Source organism: Cicer arietinum, chromosome 4 (assembly GCF_000331145.2).
Source record: "Cicer arietinum cultivar CDC Frontier isolate Library 1 chromosome 4, Cicar.CDCFrontier_v2.0, whole genome shotgun sequence".
In the NCBI taxonomy this organism is placed as follows: domain Eukaryota; kingdom Viridiplantae; phylum Streptophyta; class Magnoliopsida; order Fabales; family Fabaceae; genus Cicer; species Cicer arietinum.
The window spans coordinates 8,815,239-8,830,716 of NC_021163.2; the positions used below are offsets into that span (position 1 = coordinate 8,815,239).

The following is a 15,478-nucleotide window of genomic DNA, read 5'->3' on the forward strand; positions in this document are numbered from 1 at the left end:
TGGAACTCAAGGGGTCCAAATCTTGGACACGTGAGTGAAATATATTTATTTCTAAACAATTTTTGTTTATAATTAGGAGTTATAAATATTTTTTAGATATAAAAATTGATATCAGACAACATATTTGATTTTATATTAATATTTATTTTTAAAAACAAAAATTCAAACATACTAAACATAGATGTATTTTATGATGTTGATATATTGTACAACTATGAATATATTCAGTAGTACATCACAATGAGAAAGTAGTGTTCAGGGATACTATGACAATTGGCTTATTATGGGGAGACCCCACTTTCTCTTACACAAAATGTCCGTAACAAACACACAATACCCCAAAAAAACATAGTTAACTAACCGTTAGTAAAAGTGAATGAGACACCCGTCTTTAAACCATTATACACTGTAAATGATGTATGTTTGTCTTCACCTTTAGTTTTTAAAAGAGAGTCATATAAACTCCGTTAGATAAACTTAATGGTAAATTGTAGATTGTGTATAATATATTTTTTTACCACTAGATTGTGTGTTTATAATGTTGATTATCTTAGGACTGTGACACTTTTACTAAAACAATTCAACTTTATACAATGCCCACAAGGACATATGCAGCTGCCCCATAGGCCGAGCCAACCATTTAGTCTCTAGGGGTCAAATTTAAATTATAATCCTCAATTTTTTTTATTTTACAGTAATTTTTTCTTTTTTATTAAGAATAATATTATATTTTTTTCTGTTCTATATGTAAAAGATTTTTTTTTCTATATATAAACAAAATAACATTAATTATTATATCCTAAAATATTTGAGTTGGTATAATTTAATTGAGAATGATATTTATACGAATGGTGATATTAAAATATTTAATGATGATTTTGTTTTTATATAGTATAGATTTCAAGAATAAAAACAAAACATTAACATTAGCAAGACAACATTCTAAACACATCATATTTAAAATAAAAAAATTTTACCTATTAATTAACACTCACATTTAAAAAGATCCACAATTTTTTACAATTCTAGAAAAATCTATAACATATTCAAAAATTGTATGTTCAAATGCTCCAACAATCCATCCGAGATTTGACACTAATTCTATATTTTGAATGTACGTTCAAGTTTTTATCAATATATATGATCAGTGCAACATTAGAAAATGTCAATAGTTCATATGTTAAGATATAGATAATCTAAGACTAATTATGACAAACGTCATTTACACATATGGTCCTTCAGGCTTTTGTGGTATACTATTAGATCCTAAACCAAGTTTATGAACCAATTACAAACCAGTTGAATAAATTTGATGGAAATAAAATATTACCTTCAACCATAAGATCCTCAAAAACCGAAGGAAATAGTTATAACTTAAACAAAACTTATCAACATTTCTTTGTGTGTTTTTGTTTTTATTTTTATTTTTTATTTTTATTTTATTTTATTTTATAGTTTTTAATTTAATAAAAAATAATTATTATAATTTTCTCAAAGTTTTTTATATCTACAAAAAAGTATATTTTAAATTAAGAATTATATAAAAATCATCTAAGAAAATACACCCAAATTTTTTTCTATAACTTATCATCACCAATATCATACTGGCAAGAAATTTTTCTATTGACCGAGAAATCTACATTTAGTAAAGTGAATAAGTGAAGAAATAACATGAACAAACTAGGAAATATTAAATACGAAGATAAGACCGTATAATTGAATAAATTAAGAACCATAAAATAGAATTTAAAAATAAATAAGATGAACAATATGCAAATAGAGAAGAAAGTTGAAACAAACAAAAGAAGAAAATGCATAAATTAAAAACTCTGGTAAAAAATTACTATAAAATGAAATCAAATGCATTATTAGTACATGGTATATAGATAATTTGTATAGATGTATGTAATTGAATATTAAGTATATGCTCTTAAGTATATATAAAAAAAAAACATATTTTGCAACTTAGTGTTTTATTATATTGTATAAGATTTATTCACGGCCACAATCACTCATTATTGGAGACTGGTTTAATTTGTGATTGTTAGCATAAGTGCTTTCAAATTAACAATTCATATTAATTGTGTATCAGAATTATAGGTGTACACGAGTTGAGTTAGATTGTTTTTTATTAAATTTGATATTCGAATCGATCAATTTTATTTGAATTGGGTTGAACTATCAATCCATTATTTTTTCATCAAACTCGAACTAAACTAATCCAATTATGAACATATTGGATTGGATTGGATTCACAGGGTAATAAAAAAAAAATATTTTACTTAAAAAATGTAATTACATTTAAATATTTGAACATCTAAAAAATAATAAAACTATATCGCAACATATTATTTAATACTTAAAATACGTTCACAAATAAAACAAAACACTTAAATTAAATAAATTAACAACAAATTCTCAATTATATAGTCTAACAACTAAATGTTAACTATACATCAATAATAAATAAATAAATAAAAATATATATGTTATGTCAATAGATTTAAAAAATTAAATTCAATATCCAAACCGAAGATAATTGAATTTCAATCGATTAATTCAGGTTAGACTCGAACTTGAATACATTAAATCAAAATACCTCGGATTACTCCTACTAATATTCACCCGTATCCAAAATACTCATTAATGTATTGGATAAGCTCTGGGCCTGATTTCAAATTGGAGCCTTTTCTATATATAAAAATGAAAATCATTTGGTCTTAAACAGCACCTCAATAAATTGATTTTATTTCAGATCCATACCTTTCCTTTCTTTTTTTTTTTTACTATGTTTGTGCATGTATAGTATTTTTTGTTGTGATTTTTTGAAAGTTGTACAGCTGCTGATTTTGTTTTCTTAGAACATAATAAAATTACGTTTTTTAATTATAATTGGTAAAAAAAGTTGCCTTAATATAAAATTATATGATTTTGATTTTTCATAATTATTTATAGATTCGTTTAGAAAGTCAAATAATGATCGAAAACATTTATATGTTAAATAAAAGAATTATCTGAAGGTTGTTTTTGAATTCTAAATCTCTCTCTCTTCAGGCATGACTCTCTTATCCTCTCGCCTCTTTCCATCCCCCTCCGTCAACCACCGTCCACCGGCACAATCCACCACCACACGCCACCTTCCCTGGATCAAACTCACAAGAACAAACGACACTGTCAGGTTTTTGTGTTCTCCTGCTATAATAAAACCAGTTATCCGTTTAGATGAAAGATTTGTAGCAAGGTTTGTTGTCCCTGAAAATGCTCAAGATCTAATCCACAATGGTGGAGCCACCATTGGTGTTCTTGGCGGCGCTTATGCTCTCGTTTTTGCTTTTGATGATTTCACTAGAAAAAACATCCTTAACCAGGTACTTCTGCTTTGCTTTTTGTTTCTTCAATTCATTCTCTCAACCTGAATTCAATTTTTATCTGGAACAATTCGTCCAAATTCTACTTATTTTTTTGTTGAACTTTGAATTACTAAAGTATTGTTTCACGAGAACCACGCTGTTGAATCAAATAAAATTCACTACCTCACTCTGCATGCATATATGGACACAATTTCCCAAAAAAATAGAATTAATCCTTTTTTTTTACTTGTTTTGATTCAATTTGAATTATGGGTTTTGTTTATTGATTTGTTTTTTAATGGAAAGTTTTGTGCTTGCTTTGAAAATTGATGTGATATGACAGGGTCTGAGCAGAAAACTGGTTCATATATTATCTGGTTTGCTTTTTCTGGTTTCTTGGCCAATTTTCAGGTACCCCATTTCTGTGTTTTACATAAAGGTTTCATTTTTTATATATAATTATTTATTTATGAGTGTCTTTGCTATTTTCCTTATGAGGAAAATTTGAGGCATTGATTTTGATTATGTTTGAATGTTTTGATGTTAATGGTAGGATAGCAATTCCCCTAAAGCTCGCTACTTTGCTGCTTTTGTTCCTCTTGTGAATTTCTTGAGGCTTTTGGTGAATGGTCTCTCCTTGACTTCTGATCAAGGACTCATCAAATCTGTTACTAGAAAAGGAGATCCAAAGTAATTAAATGTATTCATTCATTTTTTCGGATCCAGATTACCTGCATTTAAAAAAACAATCACAAATCATTTTCACAATTGATCTCAATAGTTTTTCTTCTGTAAACACATGTACTAAGCATTTACTGTTTACATGACCTTTACATGACGTACAGAGAATTGCTAAGAGGTCCACTTTATTATGTTGTGATATTGATGTTATGTGCTGTTGTATTTTGGCGTGACTCTCCAATTGGGGTGGTTTCTTTGGCAATGATGTGTGGCGGAGATGGTAATACAAAAATAGTACTTCCTCTAGTATTTTTATAGAAGATTTTTGGATCAATAAAAATTGAAATATTATAGATTAAATATATAAACTTTTATTGATTTAATTATCCCTTATAACAAAAATCTCGAGGAAATAATATATTTTTCTTTACACATTCTAATCATATTTATAATATGTTTTCCAATTTATTTATTGAAGATTGAACTTGATGGTAATTTCTATAGGTGTAGCTGATATCATTGGTAGAAGATATGGATCCATGAAGATTCCTTACAACCAAAAAAAGAGTTGGGCTGGTAGCATATCGATGCTTATATTTGGATTCTTGGTTTCAATTGGGTGTGTGACAAGCTTGATAAACTCATTCAATTTTTGTAACAGTACACTTTCTTTTACTTATTATAGAAAAAAAAAATTGACTCAATCATCACTTCAGAAAATTAAATGTGAAAAGTTATAATGCTGATACTGAAACTGTTTTAAATATTTATTCCATGTAGGATGCTATATTACTATTCAGCTCTGGGACATGTGCAGTTTGATTGGTGGAACATTGTGCCAAGAGTTGCTTTAGTTTCAATTGTTGCAACAGTGGTGGAATCACTTCCTATTACTGATGTGGTAGATGACAACATTTCTGTTCCACTAGCAACCATAGCAGTGGCTTTTTTCACTTTTCATCATTAATTAACTTTTTGAGAGCCTATTGGTCTATTTCACCTGAAGGGTCATATATACCTTAATTTCTTCCACCCGCCAGTGTGTCCATTGAAAATTTTGAATTATTCTTGGGCACTGTGAAATTAACTCTAGTATGTACTGTACATTGTAAAGAGATTTATTATTTTAACACTTTTTGAAACTTCACAATATAAAATAATTTTTGGAATAATGATTAGAATACTTGGTTCTTTTGATAGTTGAAAATAAGAAAGTAGAAGATTTAGTTGTCTCCTATTTTCTTATGTGTTTTGATCGATCCTTCTTTCTTTTGTTAAACAGTGGTGATTTAGGATAAATTTTTTAATTAAAATTTTTTTTTTAAATTTTTTTTTATTATTTAAATAAGTGATTTTAATATATTTTTAATTTTTCTTTTATGATTTTATCGTCTTTGTGTGGTACTGTGTTTGTTCGTCATCTTGATATGTCGTCTTGTTACAGTGTTATTCGATCAAGTGCAAATTAAATTAATAATTTTGACGTCATCAACGTTACAAGTGAGTTTGTTTACATATTCATCATTTTCAGTTTTAACGACTTTGAATTGTAATGTTTCCGATCCTTGTAATTTATATAAAATTTGAATGAAGAAATATCATTTTTAAGTAATCAATTGTTGCATCTGTACAAAAAAAAAATTGTTCATATTTAATTATCGTTTTCAAAATTCAATGCAATTTTAGCTATCAATATGTCAATATTTTGTCTTTAGATTAAATGATATAATAAACACAAAATTCACACACCTCTACAAGATCCAAAGTTCAAACCCGAAACATAACGTCTAATCTAAGCTAAGAATATGACATTTGCCAATCAAGTTGGAAATTAAGGACAGTTAACTATACAAAGAAAAAAAAAGATAATAAACAATTAAGGTCATTACAAAGAAAAGATAAATAGTATTTCTAAGAAAGATAACAATTTTATTGATTTCCTTGGGATGAGTAAATATGGTATCCCTACGAAACCAATCTGTATTTACATGAAGAAATAGAAATAAAGATGGCAATTTTGCAGTTATATCATCTCAGTAGAATTCAAACTACCGGCAAATTAGAGTCTTAGAACACACTCCAAAAGCATAATAGAGGACCTCATTAAAAACTAGGGCAAATTTTTTGTATACAGTTCAATTTTCTTTGCAAAATTGAATTGAAGTTAATAGGGAGCTCATTACTTATATCGGTACCTCAATAAATTCAACAGATCTAACCTACCAGTATTATTGGTACATAAATTGAAGTAAGTTCTTAGACTTAATGTGTATTGACTATTAGCAACTATTGGTCCCCCTGAAGATTTATTATTAGTTTATATAAACATATAGTGGTAAGTCACAAGACAATGAATTAATGAAATGCTTAGACTTGCTTTATCTGCAATCCGGACCACAAGTTAAGCAAATTTTGATATAAAGTATAAGAGTGTCTCTTGAATGCATCCACTTTCTGACCTTTGGCTGAAGAACCAATAAATTGAGGAATTCAATGATTCATACATTAGGATAAGCAAAATGCTATCATCTTTCAGCTAATAATGTATAATATAAAAAAATAATAACTGATATTTTTCTTACAAAAGTATTGGTTCCAACCCCCAACATAGCTACCAATTAGAACTTCCAAATTTCATCATATATCCCATCTACGCATTAGAGGATGGCAAAACTCATCACAAATTCAATTAAGCTGTGATGAGGATTTAGCTTGAACTAGCTTCAACAAAGTTAAATCTGCTAATTCACTTTCTTTTAACGAATAATTGATTGCTCGGGATATCTAAAAGAATATATTCTCAAAACCAGAATGAGTTCATCGGTTTTGAAGTCCTTCAATTGCCTTTTTCCACTGAGATGCTCTTTGCTTAGCATCCTCGAAAGACATTACCTTTTTTGGCTGCATCATTACATTTGATAACAAAAATGTGAAGGTCACAGAAAAACAAATTAGAGTGTGTGTGTGTGTGTATAGCAATTTAAAAGGTTAACGATTAGCATGCCACCATAGAGTCAGCATTCAAACACTCTTGCGTGCTGTTTTCCATATTCTAAAATGCTACATATTGTAATTGTATTACAAGAACCTAAAGAGAAGAGAAAGCTTACTGTGCATATCTTGAAATGAGAGGGACTAGTGACTTGAATGCTTAAATCGTTTGGATTATCAGACCATATTATATTTCCCTTCACAATTAATTTTGAAGGGTCCACATAGATCAACTTTGGTTTGTTGGTAAGGATGAGTTGCACCTTCTTGCTTGTTAGTTTTTGTAATTTCTTCACCATGGAGATCATAAGAACAGATTCCCCTGGCTCCAAAAATTGTTGCCTGTAAGATTTGCACAATAATTCACTATAGTTTACAAGCCAGGTAAACATAGGCTTTTTCAATATCCACACACAAAATCTTTTCTCTTGTTTTCTTTTAACTCTCCTAATTTCTCTGCTAGTATCTAGAAATAAATTGACATATATCGGTGAAAAGTAAGATTGATGTGATAGGTGATGTATATTTTAAAATGAAATCCTACCAGGTTGAAGTCTGAAGTGAACATATAACTGAACAACATGTGTGAATTAATTATAACATAGTTTAGCCCTGTTTATGTATTCCAAAAGAAATTAATACAGTTTCTATGATGTGAAAACCTCTAAATCATGAAAAACATAAGCATACCATGTATCATTAGAAAAAACATTTAAAATGCAGAAAATCTCCTTTGGATACATGTTTTAAAGTTTTTCTTTTATTTGAGATAGTTTGAGGTTATATGTGAATTATACTAATAATTGAGCTTTTCAAGGACATGATTGAAAAAGGGTCAATGGTTTACATAAAATATATACTTTTGATGTGAATACATCACACGGATTTCATGTTATGCGAATATGATTGGATGCAAACAATGCATAAACAACAAGAATGTTTCGGCAATCGGCATACCATTTTGAATCAAAGGAATCAATTGAAGCTAGTCTGGTTATGTGACCAGTTCCCTCTAAAGACGATGTAGCGCCATCAGGCTGTCTAGAAGAAGCTGCAGAACCATCGCCAATGTGAGAAGGACTCCACGATGAATCATGAACATCATCACAAGCAGGCGATTGAGTCTAAAAATGAAAATTCTGCGTTAGCAACGGTGTTCTTAGACCAATAAAGTGGACAAGAAACATAGGTTCCTATGTTTTTTTGCATAAACAACATTATAAAGAGCAAAGCAACGGAAGTCTACCCCAGGTTCCAAAGCAAGTTTCGGAGGAGTTTGTGCCCTTAAGTTATCCCAGTCAACCCCCTTGAAAAAGGGATGCCTTTTCAAAATAGCATAACCGTCAGATCCTGCACCTGGTCTCCTGCTGGGCTCTAAATCCTGCATAATAATTGCATTGCTATTTAAATTTAAGATTCACAAATTTAAATTTCTGTCTACCTAAACCAGATCACACTAGACTATGTTTATGACAAAATCGCACTAAATATAATAAATGCTAATTGATATGATTGCTCAATTTAATCACCGATATTGTGCAGCTAAGTTACAATATCATGTGGCTAATACTAAAAACTCCTCAAGCCAAAGTTTAACAAGCTTTAAGCTTGTTACAAGAAAACAATGTAATTTCCCACAAAACTTGAAACTAAGTCTGACAACTACTGAGCTAGGGTGCATCACAACCAATATAAGTCACCATTGGGATGTATGTTGATGGATGTGCCACTAATATGATTCATCTGTGGGATAAGAGTCATCACTGGAATGGTCGTCAGTGGGAAGAGAAGACACAACTAATATGATTTATCCATAATAAATGTGCTAATTGATAAGACTCCCACTTGCTCTAAAATACCATAAAGAAGTTTGAGTTTCTGGGTGTCTAAATCAGATCACACTAGGCTGTATCTATAGTATGATAACAATAATTAAATACAATACATGCTAATTTATACGATTTCTTACTCTAATCCTAATCACTGATATTGTGCACAACATCCCTATCTTATAATACAGTCCTACAAGAAAGCCTGAAATAGAACACTTCAATCCTAAGACTTTTACTCTGTTATTTTATCTTAGTTACTCAATTAAAAGAAGAGCAACACAAAGGTTGCAAAAATGGAAAGAGGACAGTTTGTCGAAAATGTATAAAAATTAGAAATACACTGGGGATGGTAGTCCAGTCATAATGTACTAACTACTAACCAATAGCCGGTCAATAAGGTCTCTTGCTTCGTCTGAAAAGTAATCTGGAAATCGAATTTCTCTTGCTATAATCCTTTGGAAAATAAGCCATTCACTTGCATCTTTAAAAGGGGAAGTTCCAGAAAGCATTTGGTATAATGTGCAGCCAAGTGCCCAGAGGTCATTTCTGCGGTAATATATCGAGGAAAAAAATTAAAATACATAAGAGGTTATTACATGGGGGCTGGCACAAAACAACAGCGATAAGGAAACTCAGAGCACAATCAAACTAGACATCCAAATTGTAAAAAATAATCACAGATTTAGCCCAAAAAACGCAAACCAAAGTTAAAAATAATCTACATATAAATAAAATTGGCATAAGAAAAAGCATTATCACAAAAAAAAAAATTAATTTATGTTTAAGTTTAACCCTTACCCAAAAGTTGCTGGAGAGGAATTAAGAACCTCTGGAGGGACATAAGCAGCCGTTCCCACAAACGTGCAGGCTTTGTCGTCTGAAATTTTTTTAAACAAATAAATAAAGATAATACAAAAGAACAATATAAAGTAAAAAAAAAAAGCAGGTTAGGCATTGCTCCTATCTTACCCGATGCTGCATTCGGAAGCACAGTAATTTGGCTATCCTGCATAGGCTTCACACTCCCAAAATCAGCTATTTTAATGTGTCCTTCAGCTGTAAGTAATAAGTTCTCTGGCTGCAATTGAAGAAATTTAATTTTCACAGATAGCCATATATGGCAATAATGCAGTATAATCATCCCACAGAGCTACCTTAATATCACGGTGTATCACTCCCAAACCATGTATGTACTCAAGAGCATCGACAACTTCAGCTGCATAGAATCGTGCCTCATCCTCAGTTAGACGATTTTTCTGCGCAAAAGAAATCAGAAAACTTGCTAGTAGATATTATTCAGTAATGAGCATCAGAAGGATGCGAACTAACATATAAAAGAACGTCCAAATTCCAACAATTTTGGAAGTACAAAATTTTTCTTATGAGCGGCCATAAAATTGTTAAGTCTTTATAACATCACAAATTTGAGTTTCTACTGAAAAAGAATAATTACTCCCTCTGTCTCACTATGAGTGTCACTTTAACAAAAAATTGTCTTTTAAGAATATCATTCACAATTTTCAATGAAACCTTAATTATTTTTTTCTATACCACCCTTCAATGATTACTATATACACAACTTTCAAAGCATTACTATATTTTGCATTGATAATAGTGAAAAATCCACCAATAGTTAAATGGGTAGTTTAGTAAAATGACTTCTCTCTTTCTTCTGATTAGTTTAGTTTAGTTAAAATTGTTAGTCTCAGATAGCGGCATGGAGCGCCAAACCCTAAAAATGGAATCGCGGATAGCGGGATGACTGTTATTGCAAAGGCCAAAAAACAGTATATAAACTAAACATTCAATACAAACAGTATAAAAAATACTTTAAAAAAAAACAGTATATAAACTAAACATTCGATACAAACAGTATAAAAAATACTTTAAAAAAAAATAGCAAATACACAAAATTAAAGGGGTAATCATATTTACTAACCAAAATCCAACATCAAAGTCAAGTTCTAATAGTAATCATAATCAACAAAATAGAGAAAAGAGCAAAAGAAAACAGAGCAGACAAAACCAAGTTACAAAAAGAACGAAAACAACATAGCAAGAACATAACAATACTGAACAGAGCAGGAACATAACAAAACGATGTTGAATGGAGCAAGAAAAGAATGAAAACGACAGAGTAAGAACGATGGCTACAACCAAACAAAGGAAGAACGAAAACAGTTTCTTTTTCACGTTGTTGAACCAACGCCTTTGTGGGTTTATAATAATAAAAAATTAGGGTTTAAGTGGGTGCGGAATGACCTAGATACCCTTAACGAATAATAAAAAAATAAAATAAAACTTGTGTTTTTGAAAAAGCCCTAGAGCGGATCGGGCGGGCTGGGATAGATGGCCGCGATGATAGCGGGATTCGCGGTCAGGAGCGCCACTACCATCGAACGCGTTTGGTTGGTGGAGTCGTGGCCAGCCCCTCCATCGCACTGGGATTGACAATATTTACATTTCTCAATATGTGTACAAAAACCTTAAATGGCAGGCATTGTGAGACAAATGGAGTATAATAGTAACAGTAGCAAGAAAAACACTAAATATATATTCCCTTAAAATAATCAACAGATAACAAATAATTGGATTAGGTTACATGAATTCAACTTGAGCTAAATATAGGTAACTCAACTTTTTTGTAAAGAAAAATACCCAAGCAAATTTGACAAAACAAGCAAATTGTTTAGGAGCATCGGTGGTCATTTGTCATTAATTTTTTTAATGTTCAAAAAAATGTTTCTGTAAAAAGTTTAGAAGGGAGGTTAGTTAATTTGCTTAAATGTGGTATCTTAGACATAGAGTTTAAACAAAAAATAAGTTTGATGATATCAAGAAGTTTCAAAGAGTGAAGTGTACTTCTCTTTACATTTATAAATGTGCACTTACGCATATACAAAGAATTGATAAAAAAATGGAAATACTAATTTATCCTAAACCAAGGAAAACCCTATACTAGAAAAACGTTCTGACACGGTATATAATTCCTCATTTTGGAAAATTATAGAGTTTATAACGAAATCAAAGCAACTGTTATAATTTTATTCATAGGACTAAACCACACTCCTACTGGATTAACACGTTACACGCCTTCAGCTTATGTCATGAGAGTGTTCTACACACAAAACTTAATACACCGGCATACTGAATGTGAAATGAACTTTTATGTTAGCTTACCCTGGTAATTTGATCAAAAAGTTCTCCACCTTCACAAGATTCAAGTGCCATGTCTTCTCCAATGCAAAAAGAACAGATAAAAAAACAAAAATATATTTCAAATATCGCTAAGAGGGGTAAACCATAGGGAAAGTAAACAGAGAAAATATACCCAGTATAACTTACACAGAGAAAATGTGTCTTGAAATGTGAAATATAGACGCACAATGCCAGGATGATCCAATTGATCAAGCACTATGCGTTCCAACTTCACATAAGCAGTTTTGTTCTCTTTGGTGATAAATTTTTTATCCATGATCTTCAATGCATACACAACTCCCGTGTCCTTCTTCTTTGCCCTCACAACCTTTAGACACATAAGAGAAAACAAATCAACTCAAACAACTTTCCAGCATATAACAGAAAAAGAATGTGTGGAAATGATACAAATTGTGGAAGGTATTTTCTTCTAGTCATAATGTTTTGCGCACAGCCAGCCTAAAAAAGTTAAGAAAAGAAGTAAAACAAATCATAAATTCAATACAACGGTAGAAAGAGAGAGTGTGTGCGCAAGAGCAAGAGGGGACGAGGCAAAGGAGAGATCTACCAAGAAGTTCAGAACACTGTCCTTCAAAACTGAAAAAATTGGAAACATAATATTCTGTGTAGATAAGCATATACTGAAACTGGGGAAAATGAAGTGAGCCAAAGGGTTGAAAGAATAAGACAGTTTTTATTCAAACAAATAGAAAAACTGATGCGTTTTAGAACCACAATAGCAAGCCAAAAGAAGTCGGTAGAAAGGAAGGAATAAGTTGAGAAAGTGAAAATGAAACAAAGAAATGTGTTAAGGAAATAAAACAAGTTCACTTACTTCACTACAAAAGTAAACAACACAAAAATGTTTGGCAAGATGTCACATACTCGCATTTGATAGCAATGAATTTTAAATAATTAGACACTAATGGAAAGCCACGTGAAGGGTCCTCACAAAAGAAATTAGGTATCACATACCGCACTTGAAGGAAGAATATGATGTTAATTTCATAAACTAGTAGTTTCATGTCAATTTCAGTTGGATAAACTCCATATAATCAAGTACATGTTAGTTAAGTTAGCTTCATTTTCTACTGCCTAAAATTTGCATAACTTCCAGCTCTGACTTATGCCTTTCTCATTAATTACTTTACCATTAATGTTGGGGATTCATTTGCTTCAAAAATTGTTTAATATCTGAATCCTAAAATTAGGTCACAGACCACAAAAGCTATCAAGAAACAATATAGCTCATCAAATGCAGAATGCTTTCCTACTCTGTGAAATGAATGGAAAATAAAGTTTACACTTTTTTTCTTTAGACATGATGGGAAGCTATGAAGGTAAATTCCCAAATAAAATGGTAAAGTAAAATCCAAAGATCTCTCAACAATAAATGAAAAACAAATTACATGTATTATATACTCATTCTGGCCTTAAATATAAGCGAATATGGGTAACAAAAGTTGATGTATTGATTATATTTAAGGCTGGAGGATTATGTAACAAAACTACAATGCCAATTGGCAACATTATCCACATGATTCATGCATTTATCAAAACATTAAATAAAACAAAAACCGTTATAATTAAACCAAAAGTAAACACCAAACAAAAGCAAAAACAAACAAAAAAGTTTTGGTTATGTATGAGAGAACCTTAGAATAAGAGCCAACACCATAGATCTTGCCCAATTCAAAGTCCTGAATGGTGTAATTCTCCTGTGGAGCCCTAAAAGCAAAACTTTTGGATCTCTGAACATTCCCACCACCATTGGAAGAGGAAGAAGTCTGTTGAATCTTGAGCTTTGAATCAAAATCCTTCTCCATTTCCAACATTGCTCGGTTACCAACACCCAGCAGCACCCTACATTCCCATCATGAATTTCTCTCTCTAGAAGAAACGAACAAAAAGAAACCCTTTTGGATGAAAATGAAATGGGGCGAAGGGAAATTAGGATTGGAATGGGAAAGGTGAGAACTTTGTGGAATTGAAAAATTGAAAGAAAAAAAATGTGAAAACCCTATATGAGATGAGATTGAGATGAATAAGTTTGGGTTCTCTCTGATTGATATGGCTAAATTGGGAAGAGAAAGCACATGTCGTGGAGAGAAGAGAGTGCGTTGAAGAAATAATAATGGAAACGATGATTAAAAGTTTTTGTGAAATTTCATGTGTTTTTTTTTCTCTCACTCTTTCTCTTTCCAATGGATACAATAGTCCCATGCCAATTCGGGCACAAGTTTCTGCTTTTGCTTTTGACCATTTTGACTTTGACGCTATAAAATCTATAACCGCTCCAATTTACAGGTTAAGAATTTATAATTACTACTAACAAAACTAATTTTTTTCCTTCCTCGCCTATTCTTTTTGTCGAATAATCCACGGTTGATTCTCATATCTAAATGAAGTTTAGATTTATGCAAATCAATTTTTTTATTATTATCAATTGAGTTGTCATATAAGATTGTTTATCATCTACTATAAACTTATTTTAAATTTATTCTATTTTTAATATAAAATTATTTTAAAGAGAACTTTGTAATTAAAGTTAGACTTGTCCATATCGAGAGAATGTTTCTTCTATCAAACTAAATATATATTTTTATTGTTGAATCTAAAATGTCATTATCATATTACATTACATTAACTATTATCTATCTCTTGTTTTTTTTTTAAGTCTCGTTTGATAAATCAATATTATTAAAATATAGCAATATAGACTTACTGATGGAACTAGTTTATAACAATTTTTAAGAGATTGGATCAGAGGAATTGAGTGTTTATTAAGTAAGTATTATGATTCAAAATTATAAATAAATGTTGTGTATAAGTAAGTATCATATCCACTTAAGTGTGTGTTTTATTTTACGATTGAATTTTGTTGAAGTTATAGCCATGGTACTTTACTGTGATTTTTTCAATATCATCGTGAAATCAAATAAACCAAATGGTTAATAAATTTTAAGCTAAATACCACATGTGGTCTCTTAACTTAAGTTTAGTTACTGTTCTAGTCATTTATCTTTTTTTTCTTGATTTTGTCTTTTATTTTAAGTTTAAGTGACAATTTGATCTTTTATGTTTTAAAATGTTAACAATGTTATCATTTTTTTTTACAAAAATTCATCAAAATTTTCAAACAAAACTCATAAAAATAATTATATTCTTCAATATAATACAAATTTTATCAAATTCGTAACACAAATCTTTAAATAAACTGATATTTTCATTCTTTATTTGATGTTGTTAGAGATAAAGAATCAAATTGGGAAAAAAGAAGATAAAAGAAGATAAAAGATTAAAACGTTAACTAAAATTAAGTTAAAGGACCATGTGTGGTATTTAGCCTAAATTTTAATTAAGCAACAATCATTCGAATTATTTAGAACAATCATTAATCAAACTTATAAACTTCAAATTACCAAG

General features: G+C 30.3%; 2 protein-coding genes across 3 annotated transcripts; one reads left to right on the forward strand and one right to left on the reverse strand.

Moving 5' to 3' along the window:
• The first annotated feature begins 2,925 nt into the window (after nucleotides 1-2,925).
• LOC101506616 (probable phytol kinase 1, chloroplastic) lies at nucleotides 2,926-5,203 on the forward strand. Of its 2 annotated transcripts, XM_004496101.4 has the most exons (6): nucleotides 2,932-3,368; nucleotides 3,694-3,761; nucleotides 3,909-4,040; nucleotides 4,196-4,311; nucleotides 4,536-4,650; nucleotides 4,812-5,203. In XM_004496101.4, exons 1-6 carry the CDS (start codon nucleotides 3,057-3,059, stop codon nucleotides 4,996-4,998), a joined length of 930 nt encoding a protein of 309 aa, XP_004496158.1. In that variant the 5' UTR covers nucleotides 2,932-3,056; the 3' UTR covers nucleotides 4,999-5,203. The 2 variants fall into 2 exon arrangements, with proteins under 2 accessions (XP_073223620.1, XP_004496158.1); XM_073367519.1 differs by lacking the exon at nucleotides 3,909-4,040 and having other exon boundaries at nucleotides 2,926-3,368.
• Nucleotides 5,204-6,462: 1,259 nt separating this feature from the next.
• Nucleotides 6,463-14,306, reverse strand: LOC101506953 (3-phosphoinositide-dependent protein kinase 1). The gene is made up of 11 exons (XM_004496103.4): nucleotides 13,708-14,306; nucleotides 12,200-12,380; nucleotides 12,035-12,087; nucleotides 10,009-10,110; nucleotides 9,824-9,932; nucleotides 9,653-9,731; nucleotides 9,235-9,400; nucleotides 8,269-8,403; nucleotides 7,980-8,146; nucleotides 7,142-7,364; nucleotides 6,463-6,932 (listed from the first exon to the last, which is right to left on the reverse strand). Exons 1-11 carry the CDS (start codon nucleotides 13,885-13,887, stop codon nucleotides 6,849-6,851), a joined length of 1,479 nt encoding a protein of 492 aa, XP_004496160.1. The 5' UTR covers nucleotides 13,888-14,306; the 3' UTR covers nucleotides 6,463-6,848.
• Nucleotides 14,307-15,478: the final 1,172 nt, after the last annotated feature.

Bases quoted from the DNA above. Each gene is read 5' to 3' on its own strand.
- LOC101506953 (XM_004496103.4), bottom strand. From the start codon at position 13,887: ATGTTGGAAATGGAGAAGGATTTTGATTCAAAGCTCAAGATTCAACAG. The intron at 9,732-9,823 runs GTAAGATAGGAG...AAAAAATTTCAG, and splicing joins GCTTCCGAATGCAGCATCGG to ACGACAAAGCCTGCACGTTT. The intron at 8,404-9,234 runs GTTAGTAGTTAG...ATTATTATGCAG, and splicing joins ACCTTATTGACCGGCTATTG to GATTTAGAGCCCAGCAGGAG.
- LOC101506616 (XM_004496101.4), top strand. From the start codon at position 3,057: ATGACTCTCTTATCCTCTCGCCTCTTTCCATCCCCCTCCGTCAACCAC. The intron at 3,369-3,693 runs GTACTTCTGCTT...GTGATATGACAG, and splicing joins GAAAAAACATCCTTAACCAG to GGTCTGAGCAGAAAACTGGT. The intron at 3,762-3,908 runs GTACCCCATTTC...ATGGTAGGATAG, and splicing joins GTTTCTTGGCCAATTTTCAG to CAATTCCCCTAAAGCTCGCT.